Genomic DNA, 20,902 nt, shown 5'->3' with positions numbered 1-20,902 from the left:
AATTCTTATGTTAAAATCATATTTGCCTTGAAAATACCCAAAATATATAAATAAATATACTATAAAACTATTTGTTTATTCAATATTTTGTGCAATGTGTATGACGTATGTTCACTGTAGTGCTTCGTATGGAAAAATTTGGTAGATGTCAATGCTTTAAATATATTAACAGAGTTCAAATTAATTTACATAATTTTAGAATGAAATAAGATATGCTCAGAATGAATGAAATATTTATATCAAAATGTACTGTATTATATATAATTAAAAGTGATTTATATAATATTGAATAGTAATTTAATAATGAATTTTTCCCCCTGCAATACTCATTGGTTTAAATAAATATTTCAAATCCAATTTATTTTCCAATAATTTCTTAGACATGTATTTGAATACTAAAAATAAAACAAATATATGAGAATGATAAGATAAATTTAATGTTGCCGAAATGGACACATTTTACACTGATGGACACCTTAAAACATGCTAAGTACTAAAAAAAAAAGTCAAAATAGCACAAAAAACGATTATTTTGTTTAAAAATATAAAACTCTTCAAAATTTGTTTTATTTAGACACCATGAGAACTTAAGGGAAAAAAATGGTACACCTGACAAAATGCCAAAGAAAAAAAATTCACCATTTTTTCTTGTGCTCATCCATACTGACACCTCCTGGACCCAAATAAACAACCATTAGCAACCCACCAATCACGGAAAGAGTTTGGAAAAAGTCATATTTGAGGAAATCCCTCATTGGCTTATAGGAGGGGAGTGTCCACCATGCATTTGAATAAAAGTTGACGGCACTCAACCACAGAACTAAGACAAGAGCAGACAGCTTTGTCTTGTATCCCACTGTGACTAGAACCATAAGAGCTGAGGCCACAATGTTTTGGATGACTTGGACAACGCTGAGTTCTAGCTTCAGGACTGTGATGAACATGCAAACTAAAAGAATGCGCCCACTCAACTGCAGGTAATTTTTAGGCTTGTTTTCTCCAAGAGTGGGAATGCCAGCAAAAAGACTTTTTCCTTCAACTCTTCTTTCAGCTATTAATAATAGCAGAGCTCCCACAAGTGAAAGGTTTCTAATTAAAAAAGAAAAGAAATTCAATATTTAGTTTTAAGTATTGGAGTATAATAGCATTTTAGATTCGATTCATCTATATTTTGAATAATTTTTAAATTATACATGTCACAATTTGCAGATAATTTGCCATCCTATAATCATTATGCTAAAAATAAACAATTTTTTAAAGCATCACAAGCTGATTATATCTGTATATATGTGCATTGAATAGCACCCTAAACAAGTCACATTGGTTAAAAAATGTTTTTTTAAAAATAAAAAGACTAGTAACAATATAAACTTTTATTGTCATTTCAATCTTAAGATTTATTAAGATATCTTAAGATTATTTAAGATATTAACACTAGAACTACTGGATCAATCAAAATGACTGGTCAATTTCTAGTAGAATTTATGTCTATGCTGATCTCTGATAATTTAGTATTAAAAGCATAAAGCTTCATCCATGACTTTCTTTTAATTAAAATTAATTTTTACACTCCTTACTGATTAAGTTCCAAAGTTACCCTTATTATGAAAATAATAAAACTGTTTATCACTGAATTGAAGTAAAAATAGGAATTATATCAATTATCTTTAAAAATAAGAATTTCTATAGATTGATACATATACATACAGCATACATACTGATTGTCACACTTTATTCATTTAAATATTTTTTTTAAAAAAGCTATAAGATCATTACATTTATCAATAAAGTAACTACTTTTTCAGTTTTAAGTTAAAGCCCTTATTCCAAGATAATATTTATATTAAAAGTTCTCAGTAATATCTTAGTTACTGGTAAATTTACTGACCTTTCCCAGACTGAATTTTACAAACAGAAATTACACATGATTTTATTAAAAATCTGCAAAAATGTTTTACTTAAATGTGCCACTTCATAAAAAAAAAAGAAAGAAAACTTTAGGAATGAAATACATTACTATCTCATACATATCTGGCAATCTATGTTCAAGTGATTTTTCACACATCTCATAAGATATTATATCATAATTTAAAATTTGATTAATCTAAATCAGTATATATGGATTCAGATTGAGTCATTAACAAAGAAAAAAAGATAGCCTCATTTTTTTTTATAGAGATAATAGCTTCATCATAAAATACTTAGAAAATGAAATTACACTTACCTTAAAAGAAAATGCAGATCCCATAAGATGCTATATGCTACAGTCTGAAAAAAATAAAAAGTTTGTTAAAAAATTATGTAAAAATAGTGAATGCATAAGGAATAAACTTTCCACAAATTAAAATATTGACAGTTTACAGTCTAAAGTGATCAGGTCAAAAAGGAAAAAAGCATGTTAATACATTGTTTTAAAATATCTATGCAACAAGAAAAATCATACATATCGATATGCTGCTGTTATACAATATATAATGTAGATATATTGAAATGCATGTTTTTAATGTATTCACAAATGATATTTTAAAGCACGATCAAAATTGTTTTTGATTTAATTACATTTAATTATATACTGATGATGATTTAAAAATAATTTTCTTTACAAAACCCTAAACAAAGATTTTTTTCCCCAAAAAAAATCTTATAATTATCTATTTTACTTTTCTAAATTATACATATATATATAAATCATGCTTTAAAGAAGCAAACATATAGTTTAATGATTTTCATAATTTCAAAGAAATATTCCAATTTTTATCTTTTGTCAAAATTTCTTTGTCCAAGCACATGAAGACCACATAGCAGCATATCAAAAAGAAAAGTAATAGGCAGGAAAGAGACTATGAGAAAAAATATATGCAATTTTAGAAAATAATTTACTGAACAGCATTTTGGTTCTGTGGAAAAACTAATAGCCGGCACAACTTAAAAGTTACAGTGAAGTTGTTCGAGTGATAGGAAATTTTTAGAGAACAGATTAATTAGGAACTTCTATTATATATACATAAAGTGGAAACAGAATGTGAAACTTGAAAAACTTCATCAGAAGAAGAAAGTACTTTCTGTAGGCAATATCAGACAATTAAGTAAAATAATACTGTCTTTATATATATATATATTTATTTTTACTTTTTTTCCCTCTTTTGCCTGTATATTATTTTGTCTATATTATATATTAAAAACATAAAAATGAAAAAAGGACATAGATAATCAAAAAAATAGTAATGAGATTAAACTAATGAAATAGTTCAATAAAAATTGAGGCAAATATATCTGGTTAATTATTATATAAAACTTGTCAAAATAATCTCAAGCTTTAAAATTAACATTTTTTCTATGTATTAAAATAAAATAATAAACTAAAACATAAAGACAAGTTGGTTGTTATCTAAACAGTGAATGAGAAACAAACTTCTAATTGCTCACCTGCAAGAAAACTATGAAAAACAGAAGAGCACAAGCAGCATCAACTTTGAATCGTGCAATTACCATGATTGATCCAGCTAATTGGCCAACTAAATTGACCAAAACAAAAAGCGATCCTAAAAACCACCCAATCCCCCATGAAACATTCATGTAATCCCTTTGTTCATTCCATTGCATCCACATGCGAATGCCATCCTCAATGAACGTACTGACAAGGCATAGCCGAGCCAATGTGGGAAGAATGTGTTTACCATACCGCAACACCTGTTAACGGAAGAACAAATTAAAAATATTAGCAACACATCAGAAGATAAAAAAAATTTTTAAATATTACCAATCTGAATTTATCTAGAGCCATATTAAGAAGACTTTAAAATTCACTACATATACAATAGATGAAGAATGTTGATGTTATGATACAAACTGCCATTTATTAAGCTTACAAATAAAATAAAATTAGCTTCAAACAAACATGCTTTATATGATAAATTTGTAACATCTCATGTAATAAAGTTCTATTTTGTTCACATTTTTAGTCAGCAAGATTTATATTAAAAAGAATGTTATTGCCTGTAAAACAAATGTTCAAATTTTATTAACTAAAAATAATGATCATAAAATTACTTTAAATAATTTTAAGATATTTTTAATCCCAACAATATTTTTAATTATAAAAGGGAAAATAAATAAGTTGTAATAACAGCAGTTATTCAAATATTTTATGAACATCATGCAGTTCTCAATGGTAAAACAGCCAGTAAGCAAGATTTTACTTTTTAGAAATACTATCTATAAATTTTAATTTAAAATAACATACATAATGAGTTCACCCATCAATTCTACATTAAAAATATAAAGCTTTTGGGAGAGAAATAACATCTTATTATACTGATTACAAGAACAAAACAATGGAAATATTTATCATTATATACAAAAATTTCTAAAGAAAATAAACATCATAAAAATTACTTTTTTTAAAAAAAAAAATCTAATGAAGGCAAGCACATCATATAAAAACATTTTTTTTAACTTCAGAACCATTTTTATCATATCAAACATAACTAAAAGCAAATGTATAGCAAATGATAAATATACTCAAATCAAATTATAGTAATTTATTTTATATCTTTCAAGAATGAATTTGAAATATTTAACCCTTTCACTGCATAATTCTTTTATAAAAAAAAAAAAAAAAAAAAAAAAAAAAAAAGAATTTTTTTGGTACTTTACTTACAATACTTTTGGAAGGAATACTATAAACCTTAGGTATTTTTATCCTTGTGCATGCACTGCATTATTGCATAGTCATCAATTCTTTAGAGCACATGTTAGATAATTAAATTTTAAAAAAATGAGATTCATATCAGAAAATAAGAAAAGTTTTAAAATAAAATAATATGGGCTAATTTAAGATAAAAATTTGGAATTATTATTTAAACTAGATTAAGAGATATCATCTATTGCAGATGCATGGCCAAAAAGAAGACATTTTGAATTAAGTTAAAATTATTTTACTATGAGAAGGCATGATTTGTACATGGAAGCAAAGTTGGAATGCATGCATATGCACCAAAACAAAAGAAAGCTGTTTGAAATTTTTCCATTACGGCTTTGACTGTAAAATTCTCATAGGTATTTGACATGTGTCAAGTCAGTTGAAAAGGAATCTTGGGCATCTTTTATCTATACAGATTTTTATCCTTTCATTTGAAATGAGAGAATTTAAAATATCTGCAATTTCTTAGAGCATATGTTAGAAACAAGTAAATAAAAAGTTGGATTTGAATCAGGACATAAGAAAATTTCTAGAATAACTTAAAATAGTTTAATTTAAGATAAAAATTAGAAAATTAACATCCAAGTTAAATATCATTGCAAACACACATACAAACATCTATGAAGATGAAAATTTCAATACAAAAGAAGATAAATTATTAACATTTTTTTTTTAATTTTACATATAATGGCAAATATCTAATAAAAAAAATACTTTGAAAATTCCATATAAATAATTTTTTAATTGATCTTAATACAATAATCAGAAATTCTTAACTAAAAAATTATAAGCTTTCCATGAATGATTTTCATAAGGATACTATTGAACTTTTGAAAATTTATGCAGCAATCAACAATATATTGAAATAATCTAATTAATATTCATACCTTAAAACTGTTGCAGTTAGAAACCTACAAAATATCAAAATAATTCAACTATGTTTCTTCAATCAATACAAGAAAAAATTGCAGGAGCTGCACTGTGAGAGTTCAATACAATTTGACTTATTTTATTAAAATTTAATCCTAGTTAACAAATATTTTTCTTAAATGGGGTTTTTAAAATGCTGCATTAACAACTGGGAGTTCCAAGTTTTATTGAATAAAATGAAGTCAATTTCACTTCTAAAACAATTTAATGAAAGGTCCTTTACATTTTTAAAATTAGCAAAACAGTATATGAAAATATGAAAATTTAAAATATTAAATAAATGTATTAATTTTTTTAAGATAATCAATAGTGAAAATAAAACTGCCAAAAAAAGATAACTTATTACAACTTACAATATGTACAACAAAACTTAATGCATTAAAATTACTATTATGCAGCAAAACAACTTGTTTACACATTCAGTAATGTTCTACTTTACAATTAAACTGACCACACCCAAGAGTCTGACACAAATACAAGAGGTAGGAAATTTTAAAATTATATTTTAAGAAAATAAAGAAATTTCCTTAAAGAACACTTATAAGGACTTTTATTTAACAAATTTTTAAGTAACAAGCGATGACAACATTCATTTAAAAATATAACACTTAAAATTCATGAAAAATATTGAAATTTGGTAAACAAAACGCTACCTTCATTTACAATTTTGAGTTAACTATTCATTTTAAATCAAGAAATTTAAAAACATGTATCCATAGAGAAATTGTGTAATAATGACAACAGTTCAAATCTCAGGCTCAGTTATTAAAGATCAAACAAATAGAAAACATAATACAAACTTACAAATTTTTTCTGGAAATATTAAATCAAATAAGTATTAAAATTATATTTCAGAATAAAAAAAAGGGAATATTTACCTCATCTACAAAATCTTCAGCTATTTGTAACACCTGTCTTTGGTCAACCCGTGCCATTTTTCACAGGCGAACCGCTAGAATGAAATGCGATTACATAAAAATATTATTCAAAAAATGCAAAAAATATTTTAGACAAATAATATAACTTAAATTTGCTAAGTTAAATAAAAAACCAGACACTTCTTAAAATGTATATCAAATAATTATATTAAAAAATTAATAAAGATTTTACAGGAATATCAGTTTTAGTTTTATCTTTGAACATCTAAAACTAAAATCTGATGATTAGTGAAAAATGTACAAGCACAGAAAAAAAAATTAACATAGTAGTTTAAAACATTAGAAAAAATTTGCATATAATACTAAGTTTTCTAAATTTATATGGAAATTTAAAATCAAACAAGAAAATTTAATATTTACGCTAAATATTAGTCTAGTATACATTAAAAAAATACTCAAACTACAAAAATAAATTTACATTTAAATATGCAATGAAAAATAAAACAATCTGGCAAAAAGTTCATAAATACATTTTATAGATTATGAAGAAAATATGATTAAATTATATCATTTATGACATTACATAAATGAAAACTTAACAGATCAGCATAAAAACTAATACTCATCTCAAATACATTTACAATCGAATGATTTATTATATACAGCTTCATTAACAGAAATATATAAAACATTTATATGCAGATAAGCAATACAAAGATGCAAGTATTGCAACACAAAAACAAACAAAAAATAAAGCTGATTTTCTATCACATTAATTTCTTAAAACTTTAAAAAAAGATCAATAATTTCAAATTTTCTGCATCAAGAAAATGCTAAATACTGCACATAAATTCAATTCTTCCCATATGGTTTTTCTCTGTTAAGCTCGGTTGCAAATAAAATATTTAACGTAGAAGAAAAGAATTAAAACATCTTTTATTTTGGCCAAATATTATAGACTTAAAAAAGTGGAATAGCAAAATGTCTGCACGTTTTACTATGATATCAAAAATTCGATGAAGGACGCAACACTAACGCATTGCAACTAATAATAGCATTTGGAACAAATTTGAAAAGCATTCAAATAAATAAAATTATATAAAGAAACTTAAACAAAAAATATCGATTTCGCAAATTAAATACAATAAAAAAATAAACAGCAACATTAAAAACCTTGAAGATACTAACTTGATTAACCAACTTAAGGAAGTAAATCAGTTAAAAGGAAATGCATTCTAAAATTATAAAAAATTAATATTTTTTAAGTCTTTGGCATTTTCAAATTCCATTCATGATACTTAATATTTCATAAAAAATATTACTTATAAACTTTAAACCAAATAAACTTGATTTCAGCACAATCAATGATCCACGTATACCTTACAATTCTAACCTTGTTAAATCAATTCCACAAAACAATTAATGTACGATACACCTAAAAAAATATTTAAATACTTCTAATTAACGAAAAAAACTTATAAACCACAGACTAAAACACATAAACAAAATTTACCGATTCGGCTTATGCCACGTCGTTTCACGCCTGTAACTCCAAGTAACTCTTTCGCCGATATTGGTTCAAGTTGCAGTTTCTTCATTGACAGTTCGGAACTCGCAGTTAATTAAAATGAAACCGAATAGAACAGTTTCGTTATGGATTGACTTTTACTTCTATGAGTCTCTTTTCATTTCATATTTTAAAAATTATACATAAATATTCCTTATAAAGCACTTAAAAAGCAACAGTAAACCAAAGCAATATTATTCATTTAGATCACAACAGTATTATTTTATATCAGTGCTTAGTGATGGTAAATAGCACGGAAATATAATCTGAATTTTTCTGACTAGTGGCACAACAAAAATCCGTTGCGCCAAGGCATAGTAATATTTATTCGCCACTTCACTATATTTGATTTTGTTTCATAACTGCATTAACGTTTTGTTTCCACGATGTGCCCAAGATTGGCGCCCGGGCATCTATACCACCTTTCCCTTCTGGTCGCCATGTCACTATTTTATATCGTGACCGTCGAGAATCACGATGGTCACGTTCATATTCTCGACAGTCACGTTTATATTAAATTGATGTGTTTTTCTTTTGTTTCATCGCGAAATTTGCGTGAAATCAGTTGCTTTGAATATTTCAATAATTCAATAGCATTTTGATAAATACGCAGTCTTTTTTTTTTTTTTTTCCAACAAGAAAATGTCAATAAAGAGACGTACATCAAAAGTCGTTCCAATGGTTTATGTTTTAAAAAATAAATAAGAGTTTGTTTGAAAAAGTTCACGAATTCGAAAGATATCTATTGGTATTATAATTATTAAAAAAAAGTTGAAACTGTTATTCAAAAACTATCTTATATGATAGATTTGGTTTGTTGATCTTAATACTGGGAAAGATTATTATTTAAAAAAAAAAAGAGTAATTCTGTTGGTTATATAAGTTTTGGTTTTATTGATTATTTTCTATTGCTTTTATAAAAGCTTTATTCCGTTCAGAAGATTTATAGTACACAATGTATTTTGAGTTAAGATATTTATTCCCTACGAAACCAATGATAAATCCATTAAGTAATCTATAGTAGACACATTCATATTGACCGCGTACATTACTCCTCCCTACCTTTGCATCAAAAATTACACTTTCATTTAAATTTAAATAACAAAGTTGCGTATCATGCATATCAGATCTTAATTCATGTAACACAGAGTCTAGTACGATATCATGCAATAGCTTATTTTCTTTCCGCATTTTGTTTGTCTTGGTTGTAGCAAAGAGGAATACAGATAATCTTTATAAGAGAAATGGAAGGTTTTTCATTACTATAGGATAGTAAAGCCTGAACCAATATGACGATCATTTTAACATTTGATGTGATCTACTAGATTAATTCTACCTTCTGAAATTACACTATCAGTTATTCGATTAAATCTATTGGATTATTCACTCATTCTGTAGATTATTAGATTATTCACTCATTCTGTAGATTATTAGATTATTCACTCATTCTGTAGATTATTAGATTATTCACTCATTCTGTAGATTATTAGATTATTCACTCATTCTGTAGATTATTAGATTATTCACTCATTCTGTAGATTATTAGATTATTCACTCATTCTGTAGATTATTAGATTATTCACTCATTCTGTAGATTATTAGATTATTCACTCATCAACTGTGTAATGTGTATAAAATGTGTTGAATATTTTATTAGTTAGATTATTCACTCTTCAACTAGACTGTGAGCCATTTAGGACAGATTTTGTAAATTAGGGCCTTAATCATCTATTGGCACAAGATGCTCTAAAATACTGCTTCAGTATTTTTACGATATTGCATAGAATTCAGAATAGCTTTCAGCATCAAAGAGATATCGTGGGATATACTGTACTAATAAGGCAGATGATATACATTCTAATTCATAGACATTTGCACTCGAAGATTCAAAGGAACAGTCTCGTATGCGCAATAAATTTTAAAAAGTATCCAATAATTCATGAGACTTGTGAGATACTTTTTTTTTCTGTGTGAAATCGAAATTCTTGGCAGCATATAAATGGGAACACGTTGCTTTAATAGTCAAAAGAAAATTATAATCAACTTTTTTTTATTTCACATGTTAGTGATATTATTGGTAATTTAATATTGCCCTTTCGCCATTATTATTTTATAATTAGCCAGCAAGATTTTTATAGATTCAAAAAAAATCTTGAGGATTGGTTGTGTTGGTTTAGTATCTGCATTGGATTAATACTAATTCAAAATGCTTAAATAAATTGAATATGTTAGAATTTCACAATAATAGATAAACTCTAGAGTTCCTTCAAAAACATTTCTAAACAAATTTGTAATTGATTTGTTGGAAAAGGCATATAGATCAACTCATCTATTCGTCTAATAATTACTTCCAGGTCAATAACTTCAGATGTGTCATGCCATGGAGCAATCGGTAATAATAGAGCCGTCTATTCTCTATTTCTGCCAAACTTGATTACTTTTATCTGCTATGTTTGGAGCCTTTCTGTTCAGAGATTGAGAACTTCCTCAGACGGCTGTACATCTTCTCTTGTTATTTTCTCTTTAAAGACTGAGTTTTCAAGTCCATTTTCATGACTAATAAAATATTTATCTCAATTCTCATACTTTCACAAGCTATCAAATGTGTTGAATATTTTATTTTCAGAAACATTTTGCGTATAAATTACAATACATGAAATCCCAACAAATAATAAAGATCCAAATTTCCATGCGGACAAATTCGCTCAATAATCATAAGAATAGTGAGAGTGTTCCTTATCCATTACTGTAATACTTGTTAGCACTTTTTTGCATATTATTAATCAGCAGAGATATAACGATTAGACCTCCATTTCGGGTCCAGACGTCGGGGATTCGAAACCTGATTCTATCTTGATATTTATCGTGTATGAGGAAAATTATATGCTATACTTCATGGCGAGAGTTGGAAATCGTTCTGCTTAAATGGTGTGTTAATTTGGAGTAGGAGTGTCGGATTAATATGATCCCTGTTATCTGCTCATAGTTTAAAATTAAGTATTTTTTTCTAACAAAGCTCATATATTGATTCGAAAAGGAACATTAATGGAATTCAGTTAAAATTAAAGCAAATAATATGTCGCCGATACACGTGTAAGATGTATATAATTCTGAAATTTTGGTTTTAGATACTTTTAATTAATTTTCGCCAATTTTACCGATTGCTATCAAATGGATTTCTTACCAGAGTGCTTCTGACTCTCAATTTAGCTCATTGGTATTATTACAGTTGAATTAAACAAGGTAAATGTCTTACAGGCATTTTCAGAAAGAGTGATATTATGTTAAAGAATTTAAGAGTGACAATGCTCATATTTTAATATTTGTATCATATTAAATGTATAAAAAATGTATCATATAAAATGCATTTTAAGTCAAATACTGTTTGGAAATTTGGTTTGTGGGTATAGCACCAAAAATACCGATATCTATCAAATTTTAAATCAAATTCGTTTCAAGGAAATATGTTGGTTTGGCCGCTTGCTTGTGGGAACTCAAAAGGAAAGAAAAAACCGAAAAAGGAAAAAAAGTAAACACATCATAATTATTAACTGTATCATGTTTTGAACCAAATTCTTAAAAGGGTTGATTGTCTATCAATCTGTTTGTTCATGTGTAAATCAAAATTATAATAAAAAATTGTAACAACTTAGATAAACGAAATTCTGGTTTTGAATAAAATTTAATTTCCTAATGTGTGTGAATGATTGCTTATGCGGTTAGTCATCACTATAAAACGAAACACAGAATGGGTCAGTTTGTTATTTTATGCAAGTATATCAGAAAGTCTATGGGAAAATATTCCCACTGATTTTTTTATTCCAAATCTTTAGATTCTTAAAACATTTTTAAAAATGTTGGCAAACTTTCTTTTCTAATCAAACCCAGCTCCTCCTTGTGAGGACTTGTTTCTGATATTGCGCCGTATATTCAGCCTGAATTAAAAGAGACAGAAGTGTGGGTTAGCAGTATTTTTCTGAATTGGAAAAAAAATTATGCAGTTATTTACAAAGCAATGAAAAACACAACTTGAATTTCTTTCAAATTAAATGATGCACACTTCAGCACATGCTTGAGAAATTCTCTCCTAAATTGGAAAGATTCATTAATTTTGGTGTACAATTTCACTTCAAAACTTACTGGCTGTTTCTCATACCGCCTCTCAGAAGAAAAAAAAATGAAGCAATGCTAATTTTTCCTAAACAAACAATTTTCATTGGCCACAGGGCTTGAAAATCGTAAAAGCCCATTGGTTCTCTCTATCTCTCACACACAAAAAAAAATGCAGCTGGATCTATTCAAAGCGCTGTGAAAGGTGATAGACGAATGAGATTTAACCACTGGAAGCTGGTGAAATTATTATTATAATTGTCCAGACAGTTCACTAATAATCATGCGAAGACAGCTGAAAAGGAGAATGGCTAATTCTTCAAGAGAATACAAAGTCAATATCTATTTTTCTGAACAGTTAAAAGTCAATTTTTCAATTTAATGTTTCCAAGAATCATGTTCTATTAAAAATTCGTTTAAAATTTCTACCATTTTAGAGATTTTTTTTTTTAACTTCTGTTGTAGATCAGACTTTTCTCTTTCCAAAATATCTTGCTATTTCTTTTCTAAATGTATTAGAAAAAAATTACAATAATTGCAATACATTTTGTCTGAAGCAAAATAAAATCGAAAATAGAGTTCTAAAACAGAAACTGGCCTTAAAATTATAATATTTTGCTATTTTTCTGCGTTTTTATATATAGTACAGTAAAGGAATTTATGGTGTGAATTTTGTAAAAGAATTAGAAAGTATTGAACACACAAGGAAAAAAATTGAAACTCTCCTTCAATAACTAAATAAATGTACAAAAAAGTTAGGTGGAAACGGAAAACTGACCAATGGCTACATCGATAAATGACAAATGAAAAAATAAATGACAAAACAACAAAGCCAATTTACAAGATATGCAAAATGCTATTATTGCAGTGTTTTTCATTTTTAATAACCGAAAGATGTTGATGGTTATGCAAGTATTAAGGAGCAAAAGCTTTTGACAAGTCATTCGAGGATAAGATGGCATGATTTCCACATCATATAATAGATATGATAAGGCCTTATTATTTTTTTAAAGTGATGCGATAAACGATTATTGTGTAAGTGTCAGCATCGAAAAATCCAAAATTTGAATGAATATTTATTGATATATGCAATACCAAAACAACATTTTGTATAGTTACAATCAATGCTATTAAGAGTCATTTATACCTGTTCTTTAGTTTAATTAGGAATAATGTATTATCAGTTTTAAATAATTTAAAATTGAGAAGTGGAAGTTACATGTTAAATGGATTGCCATTAATTGAAAATGGGCTAATTAATGTTTCCAAAAGACATTCTCTGCCAGAAGGAAAAGCTTTTTATCCAACCAAACAATAAACGTTTGCAAAATAAGAAAAAGGGAGGTCAGATTTATCGTTGTAGGAAATTATAAAAGCCTGTGGTAGTAGGAATTATGTTTTCAATAAAAGAAAATGTTTAACTGCAATTTTCTCAAAATTTTGTTTTTCATAAAAATCTCTCACCGTTAACAAGATAATTCAAAACCTAATACAGAAAACTGCCTGAAAGTTACAATATATTGTAACTATCTATATATAGATTTCAAATTATATGAGATATGAAATGAAGCAAACTTTTTGCAGTTGGTGAAACACTTTTTCATTTACAGACGTTTATAGTATTACGAATCTGTAATGTTGCTTCCCTGAAAAGTTGGTTCTATCGTAGGAAAGATAGTTTTAATGACAGCTCTATTAGATGCTTATTGGCAACGAATCAATGACACCCCCCCCCCGAGGGCTTGGTGACGAATTTGGAGACTTCGGCGACAAAATGGATGACATTAGAATCGTCTGGAGTTCTGGCGATAGAATCAATAGGAGGCGAGTTATGCGTGATTGTTCGAGAACCTTCTATGCTCTGCTCTGGAAACTATAAAAGGCCGGCAGTTCAAGTCAGTCAGTCGTATAGAGTCATATAGTGAGTCGACGACGAATTAAGTGGATCAGTCCTGTGAAGCGCAAGCATTCAGTGGAACTCAAGCAATTAGTGGATTAAGAATTGAGTAATGCGCTGAATCTTGGAGAAAAGTATTGAAGCAACATCGAGTAGTGTGTACAGTAGCCATAGTAATGAGTTAGCAGTTGGGTACAACTAAAGCGAGAAGACAGTGGAGAATAGCAGACGTTTGGAAAAACCTTAGTGAATAACTACGTCAATTTCCTTCTCCAGATGAGTTTTGTCTGACCGCTTTGTGTGTTGTGGTTGTTATTTACTGCCGATTCAAAACTTGAGGGCTGCTATTTGTTCTAAGAGTGTTGTTGTGTATTGCTTGTGCACATTTCCGCTGTGTTTTGTCGTTTATCTATCGTGTCTTCGTGTTAATAATTTATTGCTGAGGTTTCTTCGAATGTTACACCATACTCCCACTACAAGCGAACCTGTCGTCGATTTTTAGCGGCACAATTTTCGTAACAATATCAAAATAAATATGTTAGTGGAAAATGCATATTTGCACACATTTATCCCCTCCCCTGAATTATTGAATTTAAAATTTTTCTTAGGTTTTAGGTCATTTCATAGGTCATTATTGCCTAGAATTTGTGGCAAAAAAAATTACATTGGGGCGTTAGAATTTGGTGTAGAAAATTTGTCATTTTGGTCAAATTTCATTAATTTTTTGTAATTCCCTTACTTCTCAAATAATATTATATTCATAAAAAGGAAAAACTTTCCATCATTTTCATGTTTATAACTTAAAATGTATCTAAAAATAATGAAAAATTATTAAAAAAATGTAATTTTTCAAAACATTTTTTTCCGAACATAATCGGTTATCTTAAAATGTCATACAAAGAAAGCAATTGATGACTTATTTATCTGACATAATGTACCTGCTGATTACAATATAACTTATCAACTCACAACAAGCTATATATAATATAATATAAGAAATAAGAAATTGCCCCAAAAAGCAGACGAAAAGTCGAAATAGTCGAGGAAGAATCTGAAACTTAGGAATAATTCAGTATATTATAAAATAAGTAAATAAAAGAAGTTTATACACCGGTAATACGAAGGTTGTTTGATATAAACCGAGCCTTTAAATTAGAGCGTTAAGGCGTCAATCTATTGACCTCGTCGTACTGACGTTGCATACCTGCAGTAAACCTTGAGCTTGCACCTGCTCTTTTCTTGCCTTCGTTTTGTCAGTTTGTCGCTGTTTTATGAATGGTATATTGATTCAGTATTTGTACAACGGGTTTATATATTTCAAATATGTGAAAGCAATAAGTTTGAGTGAAGTTTTGCTTAAAATTAGCGAAAACTTTTATTGAAATATTTTAAATATTAAGGCAAACTTTCTAGGTCCGATAGTTTTAGGACAGTAAAATACAGCAGAAGGGGTAGGGGAGAAAAGGTCAAAAATGGACATCTACAATGCACGTGCTTTAATCCTTTGCATCTGTAATCTTCATATAAATAGAATGTAAATGCCTAGTCTTCTGTCTTGTTGTGGTCCCGATCTCGCTCAGAATTAGCCTGTTTGTAACTTAGAATTACTTTTCAGATTTTTCTCTACTAATAATAAAGATGAATGTGTGTCTGAGTGTTTATCTATCTTTGTGCCTGGAGCTGTACAGGCCAAAGGCCAGGTCGTTTGATCTGTAACTACCAAATAGGGCATCTATATAAATATATATATAAATAAATTTTAATAAAATATTAATTAATTAAAAATTAAACTGAATTTTGAATTTTTTCACTATAACTTTCGAAAATATCATTGCACAAAAATAAATTTTATATCATTCCAAAACTTAAAGAAAAAAAATCTTTACTGATACCAATTCACACGAATTTTTCCTGAATTTTGGCAATACGAATATAAACGGGAAGTATAGCGGAGTTCAAAAGATAAATAAGCTACACAATTATGTTTTCAAGAGGGTTATGATGTCATAAGAGAGTTATAAGAGGGTTATGGTCTCCATAAAAAAGAAATTTCATATATGCAATGAATCGGACATATTTCAGACAATTAAAATAACTTAGCTTTACTATTGACAATTTGACGGAATCGTACACATGAAATTATATCTGAGCGATTTAACTGAAATTAAATACAACCAATATCTTCTGGTAACAAGCTGGTCACCAAAGGTGACTAATAAAGATATAAAGTATTTTTGGCATCCAAAGATTAAAACTAAATAACAAATAACTGAAATTTCACTTATATTTTTACCAATTTTAATTTTCTTTCTTTTGGAAGGGTGACCAAGAAATGATTTATTTTTATGAAGTATTCAATATTCTTTTAATACTAAGAATATTTTTTAAGTGCTCTATTTAATTTTTAATAAAAAATCAAATAATTATTCAGAATAATTAACCATTTCAAGAACATTGGTAGCATGGATAGTTTAAACAGGGATTATTTTTTTTGTTGTTGTTTAAAATATAATATAAATATGTTGAGATTTATAAATGCATTTTTCAGAGGTGTTTATTACTTGTATTATTTTTAAGCCCAAGAAAATATGGCACACGAAAGAATTTTTGAGAACTACATATCAAATATTTAACATTTTTTGGACTCATTTCCTTTATTTCATTTCCATATTTCCTTCCAAATGGAGTTCCATTATGATCCGCTTCATAACTGCATCAAATAAAAACTGTTCAAAATATTTTTGAAAAAATAATTTTTTTTCTACGTTAGATAGATAAATTCTTTTTCTACATTATATTAATTTCATTATCAAACGATCTATCATAGACCTTCTATTAAGAAATAGCAATAAGAAAAGAATACCATGAAAGAAATATAGAAATATTTTATGATAGTAATGAAGAATGGCATTATTTTTTTTTTTCATTATAGCCAGTCATCCTATTACCACAAAATTAAGCAGTATAAATAAGGATTAAATAAAGAATGGCTATTTTCTTTTCGCAGATTTTTAACGAAGAGAAAAAATTGACTTTGATCTCATTTTTAGATTTAAAAAAAAGATAAGTGAGAAAGAATAATTTTCGAGAATCTTGTATAATTATAAAATTCATGATACTACTTATCTCATCCATACATTAATAAAAATAAATTAAGTGAAATCAATCTTTCAACATCACATACATAATTTTCAGGAAATGCATCCAATTACTTTTATCTTAAACGCATAAAAATACTATTAGTATGTATTTTTTAAATCTTAATTATTTCGTTTTTCTTGAATATTCTATTTGTAATTAACCTGAAAAACAGCATATTAATGCTTTGCAGTGTAAGAGTGCAAGGTTCCTCGAATTATCAATTTCTTTAAATTCTGAAAAAGCATATACAGTCGAACCTCACTTAACAAGTACTTTGCTTAACGAACAAAATAAAATGGGGGAAAAAAATAGTGACTCGCTTAAGAAGTGATTTTTCACAGAATGAGTGGCGAGGAAACAACGTGATGTCACATGCTGAATTGACCTGTGTCAGTCTGAGTTAAGCGCCTGCTAAAAGACAACTCTTGTGTCTAGATGGAAACAATTTTAGCCGATTAGCATTGTCGAACCAGACTCCGAAGGGCTTGTGCAAATCCATATGTTTAACTTACGAGATGGTATATATGGCCAAGTTTATGAGCCTAAATGTGGGTAACGACAACAATGATGAGCCTGCGTAGTCAAAAGTACCTAAGAACTTATGAAGCTGCATTCTGTGTCACAGTAAAAAGGTTCAGAGGAGATTTCGTTAGGAGAAGAGGAAATAATAGATCCAGCAGAATAACAACCGTCTGGTGAAATAAGGGAGATGGTGAAAGCGTGGGGAATTATTGCATTAAATGTTGAGAAGAATCACCCTAATAAGGCAAAAATTATGCATACCTCAAATTCATTTATTTAATGCTGTGTCTCAATTTCGCCAAATTTTGAAACGTAGCCAAAAGCAAGTATCTTTAGATAATTTTTTGTAAAAAAAAAAAGAATATGTATTATAAATAATAAATTATATTATTATAAATTCATCTGAGTATTTTTTTTTTTTTCGGAATGGTACGCATTTTCTTATTTTACATGGATTCTTATGGAAAAAATTGATTAGTTTTAGTTTTACATTATGAGTAAGATTCAGGAACGGATTATACTCACTAAGCGAATTCCACGTTGGTTTGAAATTTGAATTGACGTCGTAAAATACGCCAAAAAGTACTATATGATTCAGAGTTTATGTATGCAGCGTAAATTAGAAGCACCATTTAAAAAAAAATAAGTTGGAAAAATCTTCTCGAAACTTTCTCGCGGTATCATCCTTCTTTCTTCCTCATAGCCAAGGCAACATAAATCGAACATTTGCATTCCATAACATTCCGAATCTTGAGTAAAGTGAGAGAGTCCTATACATGATCGTTTTGTGCTTCATGGTATAAAGAAGAAATTTGGGTATTCATTTTTGACGCCTTTGCAACTAGTTTGATCAAACCCGAATGTAATGCATTGCGAAAATTTTAACAAAAAGATCACATGCAAAATTTTATTTAATCAGTCCTTTCCGTTTGTGAATGTATATGCATGAAAATGTACGGATCGACAGATTGTGAACCTGTAGACTGATTTGGTTCAAAATTTCATACGGATCTGTTACCTTAGATAAATTGTGAATCAAATTTTATCCATTTAACTCTTTATGCCAGTAATTTTTAGTGCAGATCAATATAAGATTTTAAACTAAATCCGTCAAGGGTTGATCGTTTAATAGTCTGTACATCCTCAAACATGTAAACGAGATGACTCAAAAACGCAACGATCCAGATAAAGCAATTTGATGCAAAGATTTAGACTCTAAAGGGAGGCCGGGATAGCCTGGTTGGTAGGGTGTTGGATTCGCGTCTCTTGGGTTGCGAGTACAACCTAGCCGGCCGAAAACTCTCCGTGTGTGTGGTGGCTGGTGCACGTATAAATGTGTCGTAGTCGCAAACTCCTCCATGTCGAGAGTAATACCACTGGGGGTACAGAATCAGAGGTGATCGTTCTCTGATTCAGATCTAAATTACGATCTGTGGATGAATGAATGAAATGCATGAATGAAGTAAAAAGAGTTGTGACGTGTGTGTAGATAAGTCTTACTCTTGGCCCAAATGGCGCTACTGAAAAAAAACGAGAGACGCACCCTCGGCTTAAAATCGATGACTTCTAAAGTCAATGGTCTTGTCTATGACAAGTGCCATTAAAAACAACAACAGAATCCAAAGTGTAGATTTTTACCAAATTTCTATTTCAAAGGACTGACAGTCTGTCTGGCTATATATTCGCAATCATTTGAACGTGATGACTCAAAAAAGAACTAATTTAGTGAAATGATAAATTCACTATGTGATCGCATTTCTAAAATCTCAGTTCTACATAAAATTTTGGTCTTAATTGGTTGGAAAAAAGGCGACCAAAACACATTTTCACTTCGGACTATTTATCTGAATTACCAAAATATTCTATCATACTTAAAAGCTCAAAATGCTCATATGTGGGACTCTGAAATAAAAATATGAGCATTCGTATTTACAACCTAGCCCACGTTTTATATGCAGAAAGGACAGCATCTTTATTACTAAGCCTCATTGGCGTTCGAAAAAATGCTGAAGCTTTACGCATTTGGCGGTGGGGAAATGAAGATTTTTTTTGGCGGAAAGTTATTTTTTAATTAATAATTAAAATTTCAAAAAAGGGACCCCAGGTGCACATTCCTGACCTCCAAGGTATTCACGTAGCAAATTTGGTAGCTGTAGGTCAAATGGTCTTTTCTGTAGAGCGCCAACACACACACACATTGTTCTTTATATAAGTATAGATAAATGAGAAAGCTTCGGGAAGACACTCCTTTCGGTTATTGTAAATTCAAATTTAATAATCGGGAGGAGACTACCTCTTGAATCCAGTCATTTTCACATTCTTCAGTTTCGAGGCTCCAATCTAATTTTAGAATCCAACACATGCCTTACAAGAGAAAAAAGAACGTTTAGTATAGCTAAGCATTATTTAGAAAAATGTGAAAATGGCATGAAAATTATATTTTTTACATGTTTCAGATGTAGCATGAATAGATTCTAATGTAACAATAATATTAAAAAAGAAATATTTATCTGTATCAAAGAATATGGGGTGAAAAAAAAACTAATAAAATTCCAAAACAATGAAAGATGTAAGCTATTATGTTAGAAACTGTAGATATAAACATATTAAAGATTAAGACATATAATATTTCATTTTGCTATTACTTTCATTAGTTTTTCTTCAGTTGGATTCGTTCATGTTTCATATATTACTAAAAATTCCTCAAAAAAAAAAATCATTTAAAATGTAAATTTTGCTAATTTTACTTTAAAGTATAATTTCGCACATTTTTTCCCAATAAATTTAATAAAAACAATTTTTAAAAGCCAAGTCATTAAGTTATTTAAAATACAATTCTTCTCTAAGATATTCCGTTTATTTCCTTTCATTCATTATCTATATTTATAATAACTATCTTTTCTATACTCAATGTGTGTGTGTGTTGTCGCTCTACAGGCCAGACCGTTTGGCTTACACCTACCAAATTTGGTACATGTAAACCTTGGAAATTGAAAATGGGCACCTGGGGTCATTTTTTGAATTTTTAATTAAAATTTTAATTATTAATTAAAAACTAACTTTCCCGCCAAAAAAATCTTTATTTCCCACCGCCAAATGAGTAAGGCTTCAGTTTTTTCCTCCACGCTAATGAGATTAGGCTTAACATGTTTTCG

General features: G+C 28.5%; 1 protein-coding gene across 6 annotated transcripts; it reads right to left on the bottom strand.

Annotated features, from left to right (window-relative positions):
- Positions 1 to 415: 415 nt before the first annotated feature.
- On the bottom strand, positions 416 to 8,178 carry LOC129969323 (surfeit locus protein 4 homolog). 6 transcript variants are annotated; one of them, XM_056083845.1, is made up of 6 exons: positions 8,024 to 8,178; positions 6,511 to 6,584; positions 5,590 to 5,613; positions 3,427 to 3,690; positions 2,225 to 2,268; positions 416 to 1,089 (listed from the first exon to the last, which is right to left on the bottom strand). In XM_056083845.1, exons 2-6 carry the CDS (start codon positions 6,565 to 6,567, stop codon positions 636 to 638), a joined length of 843 nt encoding a protein of 280 aa, XP_055939820.1. In that variant the 5' UTR covers positions 6,568 to 6,584; positions 8,024 to 8,178; the 3' UTR covers positions 416 to 635. The 6 variants fall into 6 exon arrangements, with proteins under 6 accessions (XP_055939820.1, XP_055939821.1, XP_055939824.1 ...); XM_056083846.1 differs by lacking the exon at positions 8,024 to 8,178 and adding an exon at positions 7,904 to 7,925; XM_056083849.1 differs by lacking the exon at positions 8,024 to 8,178 and adding an exon at positions 7,833 to 7,856.
- Between the last annotated feature and the right edge of the window lie 12,724 nt (positions 8,179 to 20,902).

The sequence above is a fragment of the Argiope bruennichi genome, chromosome 5 (genome assembly GCF_947563725.1).
Source record: "Argiope bruennichi chromosome 5, qqArgBrue1.1, whole genome shotgun sequence".
In the NCBI taxonomy this organism is placed as follows: domain Eukaryota; kingdom Metazoa; phylum Arthropoda; class Arachnida; order Araneae; family Araneidae; genus Argiope; species Argiope bruennichi.
The sequence above is the reverse complement of the archived record's forward strand: the minus strand, read 5'-3'. Positions and strand labels throughout refer to the sequence as shown.

What these genes read in the sequence shown, in the direction of transcription:
- LOC129969323 (XM_056083845.1), bottom strand. Translation starts at nt 6,567, where the DNA reads ATGGCACGGGTTGACCAAAGACAGGTGTTACAAATAGCTGAAGATTTT. An exon ending in CTGAAGATTTTGTAGATGAG is followed by an intron (nt 5,614 to 6,510) that starts GTAAATATTCCC and finishes GATATTTTGTAG; the next exon opens with GTTTCTAACTGCAACAGTTT. An exon ending in CTAACTGCAACAGTTTTAAG is followed by an intron (nt 3,691 to 5,589) that starts GTATGAATATTA and finishes TTCCGTTAACAG; the next exon opens with GTGTTGCGGTATGGTAAACA.